The sequence below is a fragment of the Pipistrellus kuhlii genome, unplaced genomic scaffold (assembly GCF_014108245.1).
Source record: "Pipistrellus kuhlii isolate mPipKuh1 unplaced genomic scaffold, mPipKuh1.p scaffold_m20_p_152, whole genome shotgun sequence".
NCBI lineage: Eukaryota > Metazoa > Chordata > Mammalia > Chiroptera > Vespertilionidae > Pipistrellus > Pipistrellus kuhlii.
In genome coordinates this window covers 113,380-137,101 of record NW_023425463.1, presented here as the reverse complement: position 1 = coordinate 137,101, position 23,722 = coordinate 113,380, and the positions used below count along the sequence as shown (strand labels likewise).

General features: G+C 54.2%; 1 protein-coding gene across 6 annotated transcripts; it reads left to right on the top strand.

Annotated features, from left to right (window-relative positions):
- The first annotated feature begins 477 nt into the window (after positions 1–477).
- On the top strand, positions 478–23,705 carry LOC118719698 (CLK4 associating serine/arginine rich protein). 6 transcript variants are annotated; one of them, XM_045582247.1, is made up of 21 exons: positions 478–558; positions 1,496–1,623; positions 8,289–8,386; positions 8,897–8,998; positions 9,226–9,305; positions 10,879–10,963; positions 12,144–12,292; positions 13,087–13,183; positions 14,614–14,692; positions 14,775–14,848; positions 15,944–15,985; positions 17,241–17,456; positions 17,580–17,861; positions 19,653–19,928; positions 20,237–20,276; positions 20,611–20,671; positions 20,858–20,916; positions 20,990–21,036; positions 22,451–22,553; positions 23,304–23,328; positions 23,562–23,705. In XM_045582247.1, the coding sequence occupies exons 2-21, from the start codon at positions 1,525–1,527 to the stop codon at positions 23,675–23,677; spliced, it is 2,130 nt and encodes a 709-aa protein (XP_045438203.1). In that variant the 5' UTR covers positions 478–558; positions 1,496–1,524; the 3' UTR covers positions 23,678–23,705. The 6 variants fall into 6 exon arrangements, with proteins under 6 accessions (XP_045438203.1, XP_036295312.1, XP_045438202.1 ...); XM_036439419.2 differs by having other exon boundaries at positions 494–558; positions 22,471–22,553; XM_045582246.1 differs by having other exon boundaries at positions 498–558; positions 1,463–1,623.
- Positions 23,706–23,722: the final 17 nt, after the last annotated feature.

Here is a 23,722-nt window from a genome sequence, read left to right as displayed (position 1 = left end):
CCCCACCCCCACCCCACTCCCATACACACCCTCCTTCCCCAGAGTTTTCCGTCCATTGGCTATGCTTATACGCATGCATACAAGTCCTTGGGTTGATCTCTTATCTCCCCCATATCTCCCTATCCTCCCCGCTGAAATTTGACTGTTTGTTTCTTTACTGTCTGTATTTACTTTTTATTGTTGACACCGCTACAGATGTCCTCAATTTCCCCGCTTTTACCCGCCTCCACCCAGCCCTCCCCCTCCCCCCTCATCTCTAACCCATCTTCCTTTCCCCTTTCCCACTCCCCCCACCTTTTCCCCGTCCCACACCCTCCCGCTCCCGCTCCCGCCTTCCCCACACGGTTGGGACCTCACGGACCACGGATTGGCCACCGCAGGGTCCCAGCCTGCAGCCTCCGCCCCGCCTCCCCAGGCCCCGCCCCCTCAAGGACCCGCCCCTGCCGTAGCGGAAGCGCGCTCTGCCAAGTCCCGCCTCCTTCCCTATGCGCGGCCTTCCACTTCCGCTTCCGGTGCGGGCCGCGCGCGAGCGCAGCTGAGGCAGGCGGCGACGAGCCGGTGAGTGCAGGCCCCCGTCCCGGCGTCTGAGCGACGTCAGCCCAGCTTCCCCCTCGCCTCCGCCCCTCCCCGGGCTTCTGTGAACTTCTGCTCGGCCCCGGCCCCGAGGGCCTCGCACCCCGCACCCTCTCCGGCCTGCGGGGCCTCAGGCCGCGCCGCCGCTTCTGCCGTGGGCCGGAACTCCCCGCGGCCGACCCCGCCGCGGGCCACAGGTCCCGCCCCCTTGTCAAAATAAGAAAAAAGCAGTCCGAGCCCTCAGGGACTAGATGGATAGATGGGGTCTTCGAGCCCTTTCCTAAGCGTCGGGTTCCGCCCCTGTCCGGGAGCCTTGCCCCTAAACTGAACCCACGCCTGCTCCGCCTCACTCAGCCTCTGCTCCCCCTTCCCCTTCATAGCCCCTCAGCCCTCAGCCCTGCTGTGAGGAAAGATAGCACTCCCCCATGTTCCTCCTCCTCCAAGCCTCGGCATCCCTCCGTGCCCTTCACCTGCCCTCGACCTCCACCTCCTTCCTAAAGTCCTTTTCTTCCACCTGCCTTCATTTTCATCCCCTCCAACTCCTCCCATCACGGCTGGCTTCTGGTGGGAGCCATTTCAGCTCTTCCCTTTCCCTTGAGCTCCAGTCCCAGCTGCTTGGTGTCTGTCTCCAGAGCTTGCTTCACACACTCGCTCTTTCCGTTCCAAAACCGTTCATCCTTGACTCCAGCCCCGAGGTGGACGCTCACTCCAGAATCCCCTGGGGGTTTTCCAGAACGTCCATGCTACCGGATCAGAGTTGTCAGGGATACGCCTGAGCATCCGGTACACGGTTCTGCAGCCTCGCTCGCTCTCCCGGAAGCTGGCATCTAGGATGAGCTCTGTCACCAACTTGTAGGTGACTTTGATTCTGCCCACATGTTTTCTGCAGCCCATCTGACTCCCTCGTCCCATCACCCCCCAGGTGAAGGCCTCAGGCCTGGCCTCTCCACCATGTGGCACGAGGCGCGCAAGCATGAGCGGAAGCTTCGAGGCATGATGGTGGATTACAAGAAGAGGGCGGAGCGGCGGAGGGAGTACTATGAAAAGATTGTGAGTAACTGACCTTTAATCTGGGGTGGGAACTCCCTGAGAGGGTGGGGTCCTGGTCATCCTGGTAAAATTTGGGCTCAGTTTTCTCAGAACATTCAGCCATTTCTTGGGCATCATCAATGCGAAAACCCTGTGGCATTCTGTTTGTTAGCGCATTCTGTGGTGTTTGGTGTGGCCTCAGAGCGCAGAGCTAGTGTTAGCAGGAAGAAGGAAGGTCTTTAGCCCGCGGAGCAGTCCAGATAGGAGACTGGCCACCTCCGGAATGTTGTTTGTCTTGCTTACTGCTGTACTCGCAGTGTCCAGGGCTCCGCCATTCTTGAGGTTGGCTTGGCATTCAGTATTCATTAAGTGAACTCTGACCACTTCCCTCTCCTGTTTGATGCCGTAATGCTTCACCTTTAGAGAGAAAACCAAACTCCATTCCATGACCTAAAAGGTCCTTCTGGTCTGTCCTCTACCGGTCTCTCAGCTTCAGATAGCTCCAAAGTCCTTTATTGCATCTCTGCTACCACACATTGTGCCTGTATTGCCTCCCCTCATCTATCTAATTCCTACTTGTCATTGAGACCCCAGTTTTAAAAGGCACTTATGTCCTAGGGTTCGTGTTCCAATTATATGATATTTATATGGACACTTCTAGTGCGACTGTGTTACCGCCCCAGCCCCCTCCCTAGTCTCCTGGCCTTTAGTCCTGCTCCATCCAGCCCACCCTCTTCAGAGGACTCAGAGAGGTCTTTCTAAAGCTCAGAGCTGATTCCGTCCCTCATTTGCTCAAAACTCCTTTGTTTTTTAAATATTTTATTGATTTTGTACAGAGAAAAAGGAAGAGAGATAGAGCTAGAAACATCGATGAGAGTCATCGATCAGCTGCCTCCTGCACACCCCCCACTGGGGATATGCCCGCAACCAAGGTACATGCCCTTGACCGGAATCGAACCCGGGTCCCTTCAGTCCCCAAGCCGACGCTCTATCCATTGAGCCAAACCAGTTTCGGCTCAAAACTCCTTTGTGGCTTCCTAGTGCCCTTGAGAGAAAATCTAGGCTTCTCATCACAGCGTTCAAGGCCCTGCTGGTCTGGCTTTTGCCTCCTTTCAGACTCACACCACCTGTTCTGCCTCAATCCTTTGCTCAAGCCATCTGGCCTCCTCACTACCTAGGTGACCATCTCTAATACAAAAGATACAAGAATATAAATTGCCCTAGCTGGTTTGGCTCAGTGAATAGATCGTCAGCCTGCAGATTGAAGGTTTGATTCCGGTCAAGGGCATGTATATTGGTTGCGGGCACATCCCCGGTGGGGGTTGTGCAGGAGGCAGCTGGTCAGTGTTTCTCTCATCGATGTTTCTAGCTCTCTATCCCTCTCCTTTCCTCTCTGTAAAAAATCAATACAATATATTAAAACGTGTGTGTGTGTGTGTGTGTGTGTGTATATATATATATATATATATATATATATATATATATATATATATTATTGATTTAGAGAGGAAAAGAGAAGAGAACAGATAGCCTGGTTGCCTCTTCTATATGTGAAGTGATGTAACATGTAGAGTCAGGTTTGGCTGTGAATAATAGAGACCTAAAACATCAGTGGCTTAAACAAAACAAAAAAATTATTTCCTTTTCCACATAGATGCACATTGGTACCCAGTTCTGTCTAGCTCTACATGACTTCTCTTCCCAGTATTGTGTCAGGGTCCAAGAGGGCTGCTCAAGCTCTGGCCATCATGTCTTCATTCCACCCTCTAGGGAGGGAGGAAGGAGGGAAAAGGGACCAAAATGCTCATGTCAGTGTTAAGAAAGTTTCTAGGTGTTTGCACATGACACTTCAACTTATGTGGCACTGGCCAGAAAGTAGTCCTGTGGTCAGGGAGGCTAAGACATATAAACGTTATTCTGGGCGGCCTTGCGCCAGGCATATCAGGAGTCCTATTCCTGCTGGAGAAGGGGGATGGGTCGTATGCCACTTCATGTACGTCACGAATGGTGGGGATGAGAGCAGTTCCCACACAGGGCCGCTGGAGTATTTGGTTAGATTGAGCACAGAGAGCCCTGAGCGTGGGCGTGCTCAGGGCAGCGTGCTCAGTCAGCGTTACCTCTTGTTGTTCCTGAACTTGTTATTACCAGGTAGAGCTGGAATTTGCATCCGGGTCGATGGTGTAGACCACATGTGTCAATCACAAGGCCCGCGGGCCAAATCCGTCCCGCCAGGCCTTGCAATGTGGCCCGCACCGCTCTGTCATCACTGCACTTCGCTGCGTTTCCATCACAATGACAGTTTATGACTGTTCAGTAAACCATTCGGCCGCGATTTAGGCTGGATTTTAGATTTTGGCCCCTTCTCTGATTGAGTTCGACACCCCTAGTGTAGAGTGTAGACGAAGGAGGGCTGGAGTTGGGTCACTCTGAAGGCCTGGGGCTCCAGGCTCCTTGTTAGCAGGGAGCTCCCTCAGCTTTATTTTCCCCTTGGGACAGTGGTGATGATCAGCCCCTCTCATAGGGTTAACTGGGAAAAGCATCAAGAACAAGAACAGTGACTGGTGCAGGCCTGTACAAGCTGTCATTGTCCCCATACATGAACGTGACCAGCATTCCAATCCAAACCACCAAGCTGTGGACAGTGGCAGCGGCTGGGCAGTTGCTGATGGCTGCTTTGAGGCGGGGATGGGCTGCTTGCACAGTCTTTTATATCATTCTTGGGCTGAGAGAGGTGGTTGTGGGCGAGTTTTGAAGAAGCTGAGGTATATTGTGGCAGGCCAGAGATGTGTCCAGATGAGGTGACTTCCCTGCCTCTGATTTGTCCTTGATGCATGAATCCTTTCTCTCCCTAGCAGACATTGGTTCTGTTATTGCTCCTGTCCTTGTCAACTCTCTTCTTTAATCAGTGCTTTGCATAAAGGAACAATTCCTTGAAGATATGATAGTTGGGGAAAACCAAATCTCAGCTCAAGTGTCTCCAGAAAGCCCCTGACTGAGTGAGGCACCCCCTTGGACTCCCCACTCCAGGTCATCACTGTTGCCCGGATCTATCCCCCACACTAGAATTGTGAGCTGTGACAGCAGCATAGGGTCTACACATAGTTGCCTGCTTAACAGCTTCATGAATGAATGAAAAACTTTATGGAATGAACTCTTCTGATCCTGGCAGCAAAATAATTGAGGGTTAATAATGGATTTTACGTAGGTATAGATATAGATATAGATATAGAGATATAGATATAGATATAGATATAGATATAGATATAGATATAGATATAGATATAGAGCAAGTGGGGGAGAGAGAGACCTCAGTATGAGAGCAACATCCATTAGTTGCCTCCATGCCCTAGCTGGTTTGGCTCAGTGAATAGAGTGTCATCCTGCAGACTGAAGGGTCCCGGGTTCTATTCCAGTCAAGGGCACATGCTCGAGTTGTGGGCTTGATCCCCAATAAGGGGCATGCAGGAGGCAGCCGATCATGATTCTTTCTTATCATTGATATTTCTCTCTCCCCCTCTCTGAAATCAGCAAAAATATTAAAAAAAAAAAAAAAAAATCAGTTACCTCCTGTATGTGCTCCAACCGGGAATCAAATCCACAACCTGGGTATGGTCCTGACTGAATCAGCCGCGCATCCTTTTGGTGTGTGGATGATGCTTCAATCCAGCCACCCAGCCAGGGCAGATGTTAGGTTTTGAAGAGATATTTGTATATCATGTTCATTGCAGTATTATTCACCATAGTCAAGATATGGAAATAACCTCAATGTCCATCTGCTGATGAATGGATAAAGAAAATGTATATAAGCACAATGAATATTATTCAGCCTTAAAAAGGAAGGAAGTCCTGTCACATGCTACAACATAGAGAAACCATGTGGACATATGCCTAGTGAAATCAGCCAGTCACAAAAAGACACATACTGCAAGATTCCACATACATGAGGTACCTAAAGTAGTCAAACCCTTAGAGAGAATAGAGTGCCAGGGCCTGGAGGGGACGGAAAGGAGAGAGACTCAGTGTCAGTTTTGCAGGATGAAAAGGTTGCGGAGGTCTATTGCACAACGAGGTGTGTATACTTAGTGCTGCTGTACTGTACGCTTGGAAGTGCTTAACACGGTAAATGTATGTCAAATCCATTTGGGTTCAAATCCTAGTTGCCTTATTACTAATGTGATCTTAAGCAAGTGGGTTTTACTGTCTGAGCCTCAGTTTCCTAACCTGGAACATGGGGCCAAGAGTAGTACATTTCTCCCATGGTTGAGAACTTTGAGTGAGAAACTGTACATAAAACACTTATTAATGCCTGGCTTTTGGTATGTCGTTGATTTTTCCAGAATCTCCCAACAGAGCCAGACTTGGGACTCAGGTTTTTACTCTCAGCCCAATGCTTTTTCCTTACTGTGGCGACTGCCCTGCCAGTGGTTTTCCTGCACCTGCCAAAGTCCATCCCGCAAACAATGTCCTATGAGTCCTGGCTGTGGGAACTGGGCCTTTGGCCTGGAGCAGCCTGAGGGGTGTGAGGATGTCTTGGCCTTAGACTTGGCCAGGGCCTGTCATGGGGCTGAGGAGCCTATGGCCTGAGAGGAGCAACTGAAGGAGGCAGGTGAGGGGCAAGTGAGGAGTTGAATTCTAGCAGCGCCACCACTGGCAGCTTCTGGGTGTGAAATGGGGACAATAGGGGCCCAGCACCTGGGCCTCAGCAGGTGTAGCTAGTGGCCCGATACCAGCTCTGGCCCCTCAGCTCTTTGTAGTGGAAGGTGCTCCTGTCCATCTGCTGGCTGGGGTTCGGGTGGGAGGTGGAGGCAGTGAGGAGGTGCAGAATCTTGGAAACTTGATGCTGATGGCTTTTCCTGGAGGGACTTCATCTCCTCTGTCAGTGAGCAATGTTCCTGAGCACCTGCAGTGGACCTGGCCTGTTATAGCCACTGAGTATATGACTGGACAACAGAGATCCCTGCCTGGGGGAAGTGATGTTTTAGTGCGAGAGACAGGTGATCAGTGAATGTGAGGTGCAAAATCAGGTGGTGGTAGGTTCTCTGAAGCAAACAATGGAGTCAAGGAGATAGAGGAAATGGGTTGTGAGGCAAGCTGTTTCGATAAAGTTGACGGGGAGGCTTCTAGAAGTGAAGGGGTGTTATGCACAAGAGCATGGCAGGTCGGGAGCAGAGCAAGCACTGAGGTCCTGAGTGGAGCATGGGCAAGCCTGGATGATGACGGAGTGGTGCAGGCCGGCTGCCTGGAGCAGAGCTGGGGAAGAGCATGCAAGGGCTCCAAGCAGAGAGATGAATAGGTTTTCCCAGAACCCCCTGGGCCACTGGAGAATGGACTGCAGAGGGTGAGCTGGCCACGGGGGGTCCTAGAGGAGGCCTCTACCTGGGCCCAGCGGGAGGCGATGCTGGCTGGAGCAGGGGAGGAATGCTGACGGAGTTGTGGGCAGGAGTTGGGTGCTTGGGAAGCTTGGCAGCCTTCCCCTGGCTCTCCTGGGTCCTGTGATGTGGCATCAGCCGAGCGCAGCCAGGGCCCATCACATGGGATGCTCAGTGGTGCAACTGCTGCTGCTAGACTTCCTCCTTTCCTGACAATTACAGTGCCTAGGAATGGTGATCCACACACAAGCACCTAGGGGCGTACGTAGTCTCAGGGATACTCACCTCTATCTTTGTAACTTTAAAAAAACCTAGCTTTTTGAAGATGTAATTCACATACCACACAATTCACTCATTTCAGGTGAGCATTTCAGTGGTTTACAGTATATTCACATGGTTGTGCAACTGTCACCACAATTAAGTCTAGAAAATTTCATGACCTTGAAAAGAACCTGTACCCATTAGTCACCCCCCTGCCCCAAACTTCCCAGTGCTGGGCAACCACTGAGCTGCTCTGTCTCTGGATTTGCCTGTTCTGGACGGTTCCATAAACGGGATCATCCTTTCGTGCCTGACTTCTTTCCCCTACCATAATGTGCTCAAGGTTCGCCCTTGTTTTAGTGTGGATTGCTGCCTTCTTCCTTGTTATTGCCAAACAGTATTCCATTGTCTGGATGTACCCCGTTGTATCTGTCATCTGTGGGCGGCAATTTGGGTTACCATTCACAATTCTGGCTATTGTGAATGGTGCCGTTATGAACATTTGTATACAAGTATTTGAGTATCTGTTTTAGGTTCTTTTGGCTGTTTACCTAGGAATGGAATGGTTGGGTCACACGGCCATTCTTTGTTTAACTGTTTGAAAAACCTAATTTCTCCACATTCTTGCCAGTACTTGTGTTTTCCGTCCTTTCCATTTTAGCCATCCTAGTAAGTGTGGAGTGGTACCTCATGGTTCTCAATAGTATTTCCCTGATGACTAATGACATTGAGCATCTTTCCATGTGCCTGGTGTGAGGCTGATCCGGGCCAAAGGGCTCTGAAAGCCCTGGGTGGGGTGAAGGGTTGGGAGTCATACTTTAGGGAGGGAGGTCTTGGTACTGACTGTGAAGAAGATTGGAGCTCAGAGCCTGTTGTCCCTACCTTGAGAGGAAACCCCTTGTTCCGTTGAGGTTGAGTGGCCCCTGTTGGTGCTGCCGCTCTGAGACAGGGCCTGCTTGACACAGAGGTGAGCTCGCTGCTGTCCGTGGTTGTGTGGAGGGGAGTGAGGTTTGGAGCTCAGTTGGGAGATAACCTCCATCCTGTCTGTCCCTGCAGAAGAAGGACCCAGCCCAGTTCCTGCAGGTGCATGGCAGAGCTTGCAAGGTACACCTGGATTCTGCAGTTGCCCTGGCCGCAGAGAGCCCCGTCAACATGTAAGACTGAGTTTGAGGGGCCAGATAATGTCTGTGACCGAGGGCTACGAGGGACCTGGGGTATGGGCAGACCTTTGGGGACTCAGGCAAGCAAGGCTTGACCTGCATGGGAAGGTGTTAGTCACCAGCTAAGGAGAGCCAGCGAGTTAGAATGGAGGCTCTAGGGTGTAGTGGTGGCTGTAGGGCTTAGAGGGGAATTGGTGGGACCAGGGCTAGGATCAGAGGCTGAGTTGAAGCAGGGAGTAGGTGGCCAGAGGAGGTGTTTCAGGTGACAGGCTTGGCACGTGGCCCCCAGGACCGGGTTCAGGTTCTTCACACTTACTTGGTTTTGAGGAAAAGAGCCCCGTTTCTATAGTGCTGTGCTCAGGCCCCTATTCAGGCAGGTTTGTACCAAAGGGACTGAGAGGAGAGGGGATTAGAGAAGATCGAGGGCCAGGCTCCAAGCTTCAGGTGCAGGGCATAGGTACGTTGTGCCTGGGCATTCCCTAAGCTCCCTGCTTCCCACTTCAGGATGCCCTGGCAGGGAGACACCAACAACATGATTGACCGCTTTGATGTTCGCGCCCACCTGGACCACATCCCTGACTACACCCCCCCACTGCTCACCACCATGTAAGCTGTCTCCCCAAGGGGTTGCCAGGCAGGGAGACCGACCCAGCAGCGACTCTTCTTTCCCACGCCCGTGCCCGCCTGCCACCTTCCTGGAAGGAAGGATGTGTGCAGCTGGGGAGCCCTCCCCAGGCCCCCAGCCTGAGCCAAGCCCTTCATACCCCCTCTTGCTGGCCTGGGGTGGGATCTGCCTTCTCTCTCTGATCTCAGAACCTTGACTTCTGCCAAAGCTCCCCAGAACAGGAATCGGACGAGCGGAAATGTAACTACGAGCGCTACCGTGGCCTGGTGCAGAACGACTTTGCTGGCAGTGAGTGATCTTGGGTGTGGGAGGTGGTGCGGGGGCCCTAGAGACTGGGAGACTTTGACACGTTTGGGAAGAAAAGTTTCCTCCCAGGGCTTTCTTCTGAAGGGCCCTAGTTTTGGTCTCAGCTTTGGTCTCAGCTCTGTCCCTCTCGGGCCTCCTCTTGACCCAGTATGGAGACGTCTGCCGAACTAGACGGTCCTGCCAAGGTCACTTTTACATCCCTGGCTCTCTGACTCCATGGTCTTCCTAAAAAAAAAAAAAAAAAAAAATGGAGAAAGCTGCAGTAACACATTGTTTTCCTCTGTGTATTTTCCCTACCTGCGTGGGTCAGAAAGTGAGCTCTGAGGAGGAAATGGCTCCTGTTTTGAACAATTATTAGGCTGAGTTTGCCAGTTTGCCAAGTGTTCATATATGTCCACTATTGTTCTCCACGCAATCACTGTTACCTTCCAGAGAAAATGGAGGCTCAGGGAGACTTCCCAGCTCTTGGCTTGCCTAGGGAGGTTTGGACCCTGGCCATCTTGGGCTTTTTAAAAATCTCATTACATCTGCATATCCACCCAGCAAGGCAGTGTGATGCCCCATTTTCCAAGCAAGGACAGGGTAGGTCAGGAGTTTTCACAGCCACAATGCTCCCCCAACCTGTACCCACCACTGCTTCCTGAGGGCCAGCTCCAAACTCTAGCCGGCCCCCCCGAGGGCTGTGAGGGTGAATGAGAGCCCTGGTGGCTCTAAACCATACTTTGTTTTTTTGTTTTGTTAATCCTCACTGGGGAGTATTTTTTCCATTGATTTTTGGAGGCGGGGCGGGGGTGGGGGAGAGAAAAAAACGATGTGAGAGAGACATCCATTGGTTGTCTCCTGCACGCAACCTAGTCAGGGCCAGGGATTGGACCTGCAACCCAGGTACAAACCCTTGATAGGAAATGGAACCTGTGACCCTTTGGTGCATGAGAAACTCTATCCATTGAGCAATACCATCCAGGCTAAACTTAACCCTTTGCACTCCGAACCTTTCTGGACATTGGCTACCAGCTACTCGACGCTACTTTGCAGCGAACACGTGCGTTGAATTAACTCAATTCCCCGTAATCACTAATTAACTGCAATGTCCCCCCTGAGAGGGGACATCCGAGTGATATGCTAGAATTCTGATGTCCCCTGAGAGTGGACAGCGGAGTGCAAAGGGTTAATTTAAATTGAACACAATGGAGAGGCCGTAGGGCCATGTGACGACCAGTATTCAGGATAAGTTTATAGTTCTGAAGGGTCCAGCCAGAGGCTTAGCAGTGTTAAAGTAGCAGTGCCCGAGTACCAAGCACTCACTCTGCCAGTGGTCCCATTTTACAGAAAAGGAAACGGAGGCACAGAGCCATGAAGTCCCTTGATTGGGGTCATGTGGTAAGTTAGTGGAATAGCCAGGGCCCCCTGCAATAGCTGCGTCCCCAGCGCACACAGTGTGTGATTATCTAGAAATCAGTGACTGTCCCTGCCCGTCTTCCCCTGACTGCATTCTGTGTTTGCTCCTGAAGTCCCAGTGTCCCCAATGACCTGCTTGCCTTTTGCCTCGTTGCAGTCTCAGAGGAGCAGTGCCTGTACCAGATCTACATTGACGAGTTGTATGGAGGCCTCCAGAGACCCAGTGAGGACGAGAAGAAGAAGTGAGTGGGGATTGGGGCACTGAGGGGTTGGGGGAGGCAGGGCATGGCCTCATCCATCCTCTTCTCCCCAGTGCCGGGTCCAGTGTTCGGCACGCAGTAGGCACTTGGTAAATGTTCAGAGAAAGAGAAGCAGCAGCTGGAGGGGAAAGGTTTTCTGTAAAACTTGTACAGTATGTTTTCAGCTTGTGGAGTAGTGGGAGGTGCAGTTAGGAGGGCAGGCCCTGTGGAGAGATTGGAATCCTGCGGGTGAGGACCTCCCTCTGGGGTCTGGAGGTGCTCCTCTCTAAGGTGGGCTAACAGGAGGCCCCTCTGCCGGGAGTGGCGAGGACTGCAGGGATGGAGCTTGGAATGTGCTTACCCAGTGCCTGCCGTGCGGAAAGCTTGCAGTCAGCAGTTGATTGTCACTCAGAGGGCTTTCTCACGGCTGTGTCCCTTGAGGAATTACAGTGCGGGGGGAGGGGGGGTCCTTACCCTGGAGCAGGGAGGTCCCCAGCTGCCATCTTGGGAGAGCAGCAGTCAGGCAGTCTCGCTTCTCTCTCCACCCTGGTCTGGCTGTGCTTGGTCTCCCTTTGCCTTTGCACACTGTTTCCTCCAGGGATGGCTGTCCCTCCTCCAGGGCCCCTGCAGTCCCACTTGCTCCACAGTGCTCCTGGATGGATCCCTGACTCCTTCCCTCCTGCCAAGGCCTCCCCTTTGTGAGCCTAAGGCTTGCTGCTTCCCTTCACCTGAAGTGCTTTCAGGGATGTGACTAATCCTATGCACGACCCCACTTTCAGGACGAGGCTGGCACTAGAAAGCGTCAGGGAATGTTGACTAAATTCAGCAGCACTAGGTAGACATACACTAGGCCCCGGTTCTGTTCTAGGCAAAGCTGGGCCACATTGTTACCCGAAATAACTCGGCCTTTCCCTTTAAGGCCTCCTAGTCTGGTGGAAGGAGACTGGTCTGTCACTGACCAGTGGACCCAACGTGGGCCAGGCAAGGGCTTGACCCCACCTGGGGAAGGACTTCCTGGAAAACGGAGTGTTAGAGCTGGGCCTGGAGGAGAGGGAGAAGCTGGTGGAGGTGGGTGCAGAGGGTTTCAGGCTGAGAGGCATACGTGAGGGCCTGTGTGCAGAGAGCTTGGTGTGCTGCGCCTCTCCCCTGGGTGCTGCCCTGGCTCACAGGCTCTCCGTTCCAGGCTGGCGGAGAAGAAGGCTTCCATTGGCTACACGTACGAGGACAGCACCGTGGCCGAGGTAGAGAAGGCGGCAGAGAAGCCAGAGGAGGAGGAGTCACCAGCTGAGGAGGAGAGCAACTCGGACGAAGATGAGGTCATCCCCGACATCGGTGGGGTCCCCTCTCTGCCCTCCCTCACCCCCCAGTCCCTGGGCATCGTTTTTTTGTGTGTGTGTCTCGTCCCTCTCCCTCTGTGGGGCACCTCGTGCTCACAAGCCCGTCTCTGCCAGCCCTGCTCCAGGGCACTCCAGCTTCCTGCCGCCTCGCTGTCTCCCTATGTGCTCTGTTCCCAGCTTCTCTCTCTGCCTCCCCTTTCTCAGTTTTAGGACACTGCTTTATGACACTCCCCACCTAGATTCTGGCTCCGTTCTCTTCTACTTGGGTCAGCCTCTGTCTCTCCCTCCCCTTTGTTTTCTCTCCTGGAAAACAAGTGGTCATCCAGTTACAGAGGCACCCGTCATGCCCCACCCTGCCGTTTCCCTACCTCTGCACCCATTGGTCCGCACCCAGCATCTTCCTCCTCTCATCCCAGCTCTCACTCAGCCAGCTACTGTGCACATGGAAAGTGTCCATCCCACTTCCACTTCTGTACCACCCACTGGCTCCTAATTGCCTGTGACCCACACCCATCTCCATCCACCCTCGGGCAGCCCCTAGTCACTCCTCTTTTCTCTATTCCCTTCATACGTCTTGCTCATCCTTCCCACTGCTCATGCTCCTGTGGGCTCCCACCATTACATCCCCTGCCCACCCCATGTACTGTGCCTGCTCTGGCCAAGCCCCGTGCCGGCCTGGGGACACTGAGATGACCTGACTCCCGCCCTCCCTGCAGAGGCCTTCAGTCTGGTGGGCTCCCCTGTCCTCTGTCTCGGCTTTGGCCCCTGACAGCCTTTCTCTTGGTGCAGACGTGGAGGTGGACGTGGATGAACTGAACCAGGAACAGGTGGCAGATCTCAACAAACAGGCTACAACCTATGGCATGGCTGATGGTGACTTCGTCAGGTGAGGCCTGATGGCTGACACCCTTCCTACTCTGGATGTGGTATTTCTCTTGTAATCCCGATACTAACAGCCACGCCATTACTGAGCACTTCATGTGCCTGGCCCTGCATTAAGGGCTTTACACACAGGTTCTGAGCTTGTGGGCTGGGTCCTTGTGACCCAGCTTTACCTGGGCAGAAATTAAGGCCAGATCCAATTCTATGAGACTGGTTATCAGGGCCCAGGGTTCCTGGGCCTGGTGGACAGCACCCTCTAGTGGACTGCCTTTGTTCACTGGGTCATTCTCTAGAGCGGGGCTGGTTGAGCCTCTGCCCTGTGCCACACCCCATGCAGGCTGCATAGAATGGCCCCGCTAACCAGGGCAGTGAGTTGGAATCTGAATAATTCAACACCACCTGCCCAGAACCCTCATGGCTCCCCCCTCACTCGGAGCAACCAGTGCTCTCACCACTGCCACAAGGTCTCACCTGTCTGGTCCTTTGGCCATCCACCCCATCCACCCACACACTCCAACCCTGCCACCTCCATGGCCTCCCTACGCCTCAAGTGCCAAGGCCACTCTGTGCAGTTGGCTCTGCTGGTATCTGTGCAGCTTACACCCTCCCCTCCAGGTTTCTCCTCAGCTCCCTTCCTTCCTTCCTTCCTTCCTTCCTTCCTTCCTTCCTTCCTTCCTTCCTTATTTCTCCTCAGCTTCTTGCTTGCTTTCTTTCTTTCTTTCTTTCTTTCTTTCTTTCTTTCTTTCTTTCTTTCTCTCTTCTCTCCCCCCCCCCCTCTCTCTCTCTCTCTCTCTCTCTCTCTTCCCTCCCTCCCTCCCTCCCTCCCTCCCTCCCTCCCTTCCTTCCTTCCTCCCTTCTTTTTTGTTGTTAATCCTCACCGGAAAACATTTTTCCATTGATTTTTAGAGTGGAAGGGAGGGGGAGAGACAGAAACATCAATGTGAGAGAGACACATCAATTGGTTGCCCCCTACACGCCCTGACCAGGGCCAGGGATTGAGCCTGAAACCAAGGTACGTGCTCTTGACCAGAAGTAAACCTGGGACCCTCAGTCTGTGGGCCGAATCTGTACCCACTGAGCCAAACTGGGAAGGCCCTCAGCTGTCACTTGCTGTGTGGCTTCCCTGATCCCCTGCGTCTGGCACTTTCTTTCCCCTTTCATGATTTATTTTCCCATCAAGGTTTTCACCATCTAACCTGTCATATGATTCGTTTCTGTGGGTCTTTTCCCCAGCATGTAAGCCCATGAAGATGAGATTTCTCTATTTTTCTTTTTTTAATACTGAATCCCTAACACCTGGCATTCAGTAAATGCTCAACAACAGTGCTGAATGAGTGAGAGGCCCAAGATGGCATTGAGTCCCCCTCCTCCTGCAGTGACTCTGCTTGTGGCCTTCCCCCTCCTCCTTGGTGACCCTCATCCCTCTCTGTGCAGGATGCTCCGAAAAGACAAGGAGGAGGCGGAGGCCATCAAACACGCCAAGGCCCTTGAGGAGGAGAAGGCCATGTACTCGGTGAGGGCTGGGCCGGGTGAGGGCAGGAGTGCGTCTCAGGGAGGGCACACCCCTCACCATCCTGGTACCCACCCTACTCCAGGGCCGTCGCTCCCGGCGCCAGCGGAGGGAGTTCCGGGAGAAGCGCCTGAGGGGCCGGAAGATCAGCCCTCCCAGGTAGGTTGGGTTCTTCCCGGTGCCTCCCACCCTGCCAGCGTCAGTGTTTCCAGGTTCTAGGGAGGGGACGGGTTCAGGGGGCAGGCATGTGGCTTGTGGAGGGAGAGTCCTCCTAGAGGGGCAGTGAATGGGGAGGGTTAGAAGTAGGAATGGCCTTGAGGGATATGTGGACACCCTGCCCTGCCAGCCGTTTTCCTCACTCTCAGGCCCCTGCCAGCATCTCGGGGCCAGTGGGAGGCGAGGAGGGGTGGCTGGAAAGGGCGAGGGCAGGGGCTGCTTCGTTGTTCCTCGCTGTCAGAGTTTGGGCAAGTGACTTCCTCTCACAACCTTAGTTTTCTTCTTTGGAACCGGACTGTGACCTCCCAGGAGAGGGGCTGTGCCAGTGCCCACATGGTGGTCTTGAGCACGTTTGGATAAGGCAGGCTGGCATGTGGAGAGTCACCCTGCCCCTGCCTCTTAGGCCTGGCAGCCCTTGGCAAGCCCATACCTCCTTTTGCCACATGTCCTGCATTCAGGGAGTGTGATTGAGGGTTGCCATGAGGCTTAAACAACCCGTTGTGGGCCCAGGGTTTGTTGTATGGTATGGAAAGTGTCTATTAAAGAGTCACACGGGTTCCCACCATCATTATCATCGCCGTGGGGCAGGCTTGGACCATATGGCCTGAGTTGGAATCCCAGCTTTCATTTATGAAATGTATGACTCTGGGCAAATGGCATTTAAGACATGTTAGTTCTTGTAATTTTATCACCTTCGTCATTAGTAAGCCAGGACCCACTTAGCAGAACCCAGGGCATGGAGTGGGAAGAGGGATACTTCCAGAATGGGTTCTGGAGCCCAAGCAGGCCTGGAGTCCTTGTTAGTTGGAGGTCAGGATGCATCTGGAACATTGGGGGGCAGGGTCAAAGGTAAGGCTTTAGAAGATCTAGGGAGGGGTAGACAAAGGGATCCAGGGCAGGCCCATAGCCTAGCCAGCAGCTTCCTTCTCACTGTGCCCAGTGTCTGGCCTTGGATGCCCAAGTTCAGGGGTTGGTCCAATTTTATGCCAGCTCAGATTCCAAAACCTCCTCTTGTTCCACTTTATTCTCTCTCTATAGCTATGCACGCCGAGACAGCCCCACCTACGACCCCTATAAACGGTGAGTTCCTGGGGACCCGGGGAACAGCAGCCAGCATACCCCGTAGTGGAGGGGTAGGGTGAGGAGGGGTACAGGGTGCTGTTAGGGTGCCCTGAGCTCACAGACAGGGTGATGTGTTCTTGGCGTCTTAGTACCTGATGTCAGCTGTGAGTCTGAATCTATTTTTATGTTATGTTATTGATTTATTTATTTTATATATGCCTATATTATTGATTTTAGAGAGGAAGGGAGAGGGAGAAAGATCAGTGATGAGAGGGAATCATCAATCAGTTGCCTCCTGCATGCCCCCTACTGGGGATCACTACCCAGGCCTGTTCCCTTTACCCAAATCCAACCTAGCACCTTTGAGTCCACAGGCTTACACTACCCACTGAGCCAAACTGGCTAGGGCTTTATTTTATTTATTGATTTGAGAGAGAGAAGGAACATAGATTTGTTGTTCCAATTATTTATGTTATGCATTCATTGGTTGCTCCTTGTAGGTGCCTTGACCAGGGATTAAACTCACAAACTTAATGTTTAGGTACAATGCTTCAACCAACTGAGCATCCTGGTCAGGGCTGAGGGCCCCACCCCCACTTTTCCAATTGTTTTCTTTATATATGAACCCTCTTTAATTTCCTGACTTACTCACAATGGAGTCTTGTGTTAAAGATGACAAGAAATGGCAGATAGGTGTAACTTAGAAATGGAAAGTGTCTTTAATTTGAACACCCAGAAATAAGCTGTGAGAACCGATAGGATGTGTGGCCTGTCTATTCCCATGTGTGTCTCTTGGATGTGGCACTGGTCGGGAAGGGGGTTTGAGGGTGGACAGACCTCGATCTGAGCTAATTCCCTCATGAGCAGGGGTGGTTGGTAGGGATCTGTTCAAGGGGCTGTCAGGAGGATATGTGAGGTGAGGCACCTTTTGGGGAGAGGTCTGGCATTGTACTACACTTTAATGTCTTAGAACACACATACACATACGCACTTAACATATATAGTGGGAAACCCTTCCATATTAAATGTATAGATCTGCTCCTCCCTTTTTCGTAGCCATGCACAATCAGCACAGTTCTCTGCCAGCCCTTTCCTGGCTCTTTGGGAAAGGCTGCCTGGTCAGGAATCAAATCCTGTACAGCCCTTGCAGCTATTCCTGGGTGCTGGGTGTTAGGTCCCACGCTGTTCTCATTGCTGTTGCTCTGCGGTGTGCATCCTTCGCTGGAGACGGGCTTGGGGAGCCTGATGACTGAGCACCTCCCCTCCTTCGTAGGTCGCCCTCGGAATCCACCTCCGAGTCTCGCTCCCGCTCCCGCTCCCCGACTCCGGGCCGCGAGGAGAAGATCACCTTCATCACCAGTTTTGGGGGCAGCGATGAGGAGGCAGCGGCAGCAGCAGCTGCTGCAGCCGCATCAGGGGCTGCCACAGGGAAGCCTCCCGCACCCCCCCAGCCTGGCGGCCCCGCCCCGGGACGTAATGCCAACGCCCGGTCGGTAACGCTCACGCTGCTCGCCCTACGCCCTGGCCACAGTCCTGGCCACCATGGGGGGACCTGGGGCAGGGGGCGCTGGGGCTCAGGCCAGTACTGACCTGCCCTCTGCCCTGCCTGCAGCCGCCGCTCCTCCTCCTCCTCCTCTTCCGCCTCGAGGACCTCCAGCTCCCGTTCCAGCTCTCGCTCCAGCTCCCGCTCCCGCCGTGGCGGGGGCTACTATCGCTCAGGCCGGCACGCCCGCTCCCGCTCCCGTTCCCGCTCCCGCTCCCGGTCCCGCTCCCGGCGGTATTCCCGGTCTCGCAGCCGTGGCCGGCGACACTCCGGTGGCGGCTCCCGGGACGGACACCGCTACTCCCATTCACCACCCCGACGCGGTGGGTATGGGCCCCGCCGCAGAAGCAGGTACGTGGGCCTGGCGGGCCTGGCGGGCCTGGCGGGCCTGGCGGGCCTGGGGGGCCTGGCGGGCCTGGGCCTGGCGGGCATGGGGGCGCGGGACCTGCTGGCGGCCTGGGCCCTGAGGTCATGAGACCAGGAAGCACTGGGTTTGTGGGCAGTCGGCCCACTCTGAGGCAGCTCCAACATGGTGACGGTGGGGCTCCACCACCTTGCTCAGGGATGCTGTGAGGACAGAGACCCAGCTGCTCTTCTCACAGGGAGTTCCTCAGCCGAGAGGTGGAGAGGTGCATGGGCACTCCCGGGGTCTTGTGGTTGTAGCAGAGTCTGGCCTTTAGAGCTGGGACAGCCCTTTGGGGGAAGGCAGGGTTTGAGGCGAGTGCTGCTGATGACTGGAAAAAAGCACCTAGAGACTGGGGTATCCCGCTCTCAGGTGACGTCAGGGCTGCTGTGGAAAGCGGGTCAGCTCCCTGGGTGAGAACATGGGCCTCGGAGCAATTGCCTGGCTGTAAATTCTGGCCCTGCTAGTGAACTTTGAGGGGGCCAGTTCTTTGTCTGTGAATTAGAGATAGTGTCCCCTGCACATGGTGAAAGTGTGACTTGTAAACCCATGTAACTGCTGAGTACATACACAGTAGCCTCGCAGTCGGGAAGGACGGTTACTCTTGTTAGCGCTGTCACCTGTGCTTTTCCTGTTTGCATCTCAATGTCAGCTATCTACGGGGTCTGGCAAGCAAAACAGAGCAGCAGGTGGAGCACATGTCCCATCCGAAGGGGTCATTGGCTGCTCAGTGATGGGCCTGGTGTTGACCAGTCGCCTGGTTTCTCAAGAAAAGTTGAGTCTGGATTTTTAAAGGGCAGCTTCTTGTTTTTTTTTTTAATATTGCCAACAAGTTAGAATTTTCTATCTTTTTTTTTAAGGTTTCTTTTAAAAATATATATATATGTTTTTTAAAATTTTTTAAATTGATTTCAGAGAGGAAGGGAGAGGGAGAGAGAGATAGAAACATCAATGATGACAGAGAATCATTGCCTCCTGATGGTCCCTACTGCGGATTGACTCTACAACCCAGGCATGTGCCCTTGACTAGAATTGAACCCAGGACCCTTCAGTCGACAGGCTGATGTTCTATTCACTGAGCCATACCAGCTAGGGTAAATTTGAATTTTCTAAAAACTCAGGACAGCCCCAATGGAATCAGTGTGGGGCCTAGATTTGGCTTCCAGGTCATTCCCTGGAGGCTGACCCAGGGTGATAGCAGAAGAAAGGCTGGGGGAGTGGGGACTGGTCACATGCCAGATGCCAGCTTCCCAATGAGCCCTACCTGAGGAGTCCAGTCCCAGACAGAGAGGATGGGGCTGCTCGCCCCCAAATTGGGTCTGGTAGGTGTGTGCTGCAGCCTTGCGGGAGTGGGGCTAGGGCCTGGGCCCCACTGGTGTGAGACCCTGGGTCTTGGCAAGGTGAGAATGTGGTTACTGTGTGCCCGGAGCTGGGCACAGTATGTAAAAGGGGTACTGACTAACCAGGTTCCATCTTCCCAGAGGTCACCTACCCAGGGAGGTGGTATCTAGTGATTTGGGGGTGGTTGTATCTAGATAGAAGGTTGTCTCTATTTAAGCTGAGTGAGGCCAGGGATCATCTAGGATTTCTGAGGGAAAGGAGCTGGAGAGAGGTGGTCACACCCGGACCAACCACTGGGCCTTACAGGAGGACTGTAGATTCAGAGCCTGTGGCTTGGGGGGCGGTGAACGAGGTCCCTGGAGCCTCATGGCCCCTCTCTTGCCCCATTGTGCTGTCAGGAGCCGCTCCCGCTCAGGGGACTGGTACAGGCGGGGCGGCCGGGGCCCCAGGCACCACAGCAGCAGCCGCAGCCGCAGCCGCAGCAGCTGGTCCCTCAGCCCATCCCGAAGTCGCAGTCTGACTCGGAGCCGCAGCCCCAGCCAGAGCCAGAGCCAGAGCCGCAGCCGCAGCCGCAGCTGTAGCCGAAGCCGTAGCCAGAGTCACTCATCTTCACCCCCGAGGGAGAAGCTGACCAGGCCGGCATCGTCCCCCGCGGTGGGCGAGAAGCTGAAAAAGTGAGCAGGTGCAGGGCTGTGGGAAGAAGATTGACAGCCTGAGATGGAGAATGAACTTGACCATTTTGGTTTTGAACTTGTCTCTGTCCTGGGAGGTGTGAGGGAGCATGGTCCTGACCTGGGAGGGTGGTTCTGAGGAGTCAGGGCCTTGCCTTGGATGGTGGGTCAGGGGGGTCCTATCCTGAGGGATCTGAGAGGGACAGGGTATCCCCTGGGGTCACCTGAGACCCATGGCCGTGACTCTGGTCTGAGGGCAGTGTTGAGGCTGTCTGGGGTCAGAGATGGCAGGTGTTCTTTCCTCCTCCCAGGACCGAACCTGCCGCTGGTAAAGAGACAGGAGCTGCCAAAGTCAGTAAGAATTTGGAACTCGCCCGTCTAACTCCCGCCAGCAGCAGTGCCCGAGTGCTGGGCCCGGTGGGCCTGCAGGGGGGCCCGGGTGGGCCGGGAGACCCAGCCCTGGGGATTGAGGGGGACTGGAAGGGTTCTGTCCCCATGAAATCCATGTCCCCTTCTCCTCACTCCTCACTGGGGCTCAGTCTCCCCTGGACCTCCAGACCTTCCTGGCAGGTGTCCATAGCTTGCTCTTCCCCACATGCCCCCAAAAGTTCCAGGCTCAATGAGGTGGGTTGTGGGAACTCCGGGACACCCACCCCCTCTCCCTCCTTTCTTCCCCCTCCCCCAGCCCAAGCTGACGCCACAGGAAAAGCTGAAGTTGAGGATGCAGAAGGCACTGAACAGACAGTGTATGTACCCCTCTGTCCCTCAAGTCTTCCTTGCTCCCCCTCCTCCCAGCCTGGCCTTTGGGAGAGGCACTCTGGGGAGGGGTGGGTATGCACACTGCTTTGCTGCCGTCATGCTAAGGGCCTTGGTAGGCTGGTTGACCGTCTGAACTTGAAGGCCTGCCAAGCCAGTGTCCCTCTCTCCCACAGTCAAGGCGGATAAGAAGGCCGCTCAGGAGAAGATGATACAACAGGAGCATGAACGGCAGGTGAGGGTGGAGTGAAAGGCGGGACGAGGGTGGGTGCCAGCTGGGCCAGCCCTCACTGCCATTTCTGCCTCAGGAGCGGGAAGATGAGCTTCGCGCCATGGCCCGGAAGATCCGTATGAAGTAAGACTTCTACTCCCTGTATCAGGGCCGCAGCCACCTTCTCCTGGGAAGCCCCCATTTCCTTTGTTCCCTGCCACCCCGCTCTGAGCTATAGCCCTGTGTCCTCCCTGCATCCCCAGCTTATCGCAGCCACTGGGACCCTGCTCCACCAGCTCCCAGCTCCCATTTCTGTTCCCCAGATCCTCACCTGGTTTCCTCCCTCCGTCCACTGGGGGGATCTTCTCCCTGACTATCCTGTCTAGAGTAGCACCCCCAAATGCTCCAAGCTCCAATCCTGCTGTGTGCTTCATAACACTAACCCTCACCTGCGTGCAGTCTGTTTGTGTGCTTGCTTATTATCCGTGTCCCCACTGAGATGCCAGGTCTGGCTGCTGTGTGTTCAGCCCCAGAACACGGAGGTGGTGCTCTTTGTGGCAGAGCTGAACTGCAGCCAGCCCCGTGGCTGGTCTGCCCAGTGCGGGAGACAGCTTCTCTCCTGTCCCCTCTGCTTCTCTTCTCGTTTTGTGTCTTCCACTGCAGAGCTGAGAGCCAGCTGTCTCTGTGTGGCCCTCACAGGCTGGCTCAGGGATTAGTGCCCACAAGGCCTCAGGCCCTGCCTCCCCACCCCACCCCCCAGCCACACTGGAGGCCGTAGTGCTCCGTATTAGCAAGGAGGGAAGTCAGTCAGTGGCAGGACCTTGTTGTCTGCTAGCAGTTCTGGTTCTACTCTGTACTTGCTGTGGTCCTTGGACAAATAACTTGACCCTCTGAGCTGGGACTCCTTCCTCTGAGACAGACGTACTAATGCCCCTATGAGGCTCCCAGTGTGGTGCCTGGCACATGGAAAGGCCCAATGCTGTTAGTGGTCATTGTTGACATCACTGTTTCACGCCCTTTGTGTGTTGGGTTTTCGAGGATGCTGTGTGCTTCCGTTAGGAGGCAGAATGCCAGAGGACTCGGTTTCATTCAGACCTGGGTTCTGATCCTGCCTGGTCCACCAGCTATGGGCCTTTCTCTTGTTTGAGTCTTAATTTGCTCAGCTACTTAAATAGGGAGGAAAAGTTGTCCCACCTCAGCCAGGAGAAGGTGCCCAGTAAATGTCGCCCTAAGGATTGCAAATCCCAGCCATTCTGTGGAACACCAATTAAGCACTTCGCATGTAAGTCCCTGTGTCTGTGACTGCGTGGAGTGGGACAGGACATGATTGAAGTAGGCAGCCCTCCTTTCTGTTTGTTCAGCGAACCTCTCAGAGCGAGGCTGACTAGGGTTGGAGTCCGGGCTCTGCCCAGCAAGCAAGCATCCCCTCTGAGCGCTCCTCGTTTTCCGTGCGGGGAAGCTGCTCTTCCACTGTGACTGGGATGTGAAGCACTTGCTCTGGGCAGGTGCCCCAGTGCCCCTGGGGTGGGTTCTGGGCAGCATGCTCACCCCTCCCTGGGTCGCCGCCCTGCCCTGCAGGGAACGGGAACGCCGGGAGAAGGAGCGAGAAGAGTGGGAGCGCCAGTACAGCCGGCAGAGCCGCTCTCCGTCCCCCCGTCACAGTGAGTGTCCCTGCCCCAGGCCCGGAGCTGTGGGGCAGGCTCGGGGCATTAAAAGAAGCGGGTTGTCTCAGCAGATAGAGCCTGGGGACCAAAGGGTCCCAGGTTCGATTCTGGTCATTGGCACGGTCACAGGCACGTTGCAGGCTCCTCCTTAGCCAGCCTGGTAGAGGCTCCTGCAGGAGGCAACCAGTTGATGTGTTTCTCTCACATCGATGTTTCTCTCTGCCTTTCCCTTCCTTTTCCACTCTCCCTAAAAATCAATGGGAAAATATCCTCAGATGAAGAGTAACAAAAACAAAAAGTGTCCTGACCTGAATGGCTGTTTTTTGAGTGTCAGCCTATGACCAGGAGGTCATGGTTGATTCCAGGTCAGGGCACATGCCTGGGTTGCAGGCTTGAGCCTCAGTGAGGGGTATACAGGGGGCAGCCAGTCAGTGATTCTCATCATTGATGTTTCTCCTTTTTCCTTCCTCTCTGAAATCAATACAAATACATTTTTAAAAAAGTGATGTCAAAACGGAATACAAAAAAACCGTGGTACATTCTCACGTTAGTCTTCTACGTTAAAACTCTTAAGATGCGTGCGTGCACACACGCAGGCATGCACACAGTGTTGCTTCAGTGGAGGGGTCTGCAGGACGGGAAGAAACGCTCGTTGGTGTAGGTGGGCGCACAGGGTGTAGTCCCAGCCCGGGGCCCATTCCTGGCCCTGGGCGTCTGCTTTGCCCTCACCTCCTCCTTCCTTCCTAGGTCGAGAGTACAGCTCTTCCCGAAGGTAAGCCAGACCAGCTGCCTGGGGGATCATAGTTGTCCTGTGCGGGAGGTCTGGCTGTGTTTGATCATCCATTCCCACCCTGCACCCTCCAGTGGTAGGGCTGCCTCCCTCCTTTGCAGCCACTGAAGCCCAAGTGGTCCCGAGTGTGCTGGTGCATGTGTGTACATGTACTCGCATGCACAGGGCTCCCCTGCTCTGCCTAGCCCTCACAGCCCCTCCCTTTCTCTTTCCAGGCGCTCAAGGTCCAGATCCCGCAGCCCCCATTATCGACATTAGGCAGAAGCGTGGGGGGGGGGAGGCTGGGATGGATAAGGGCTCAGGCTGTGATGCTGCTGGTTTTGTTCTCTAATGAAATAAATGTTATTTAATTCCCTTCACTTGGCCTCAGTGTCAT

Coding starts and splice junctions, on each gene's coding strand:
- LOC118719698 (XM_045582247.1), top strand. CDS start 1,525: ATGTGGCACGAGGCGCGCAAGCATGAGCGGAAGCTTCGAGGCATGATG. Junction 10,964..12,143: donor AGTGAGGACGAGAAGAAGAA/GTGAGTGGGGAT, acceptor TCTCCGTTCCAG/GCTGGCGGAGAAGAAGGCTT. Junction 19,929..20,236: donor GTGGGCGAGAAGCTGAAAAA/GTGAGCAGGTGC, acceptor TCCTCCTCCCAG/GACCGAACCTGCCGCTGGTA.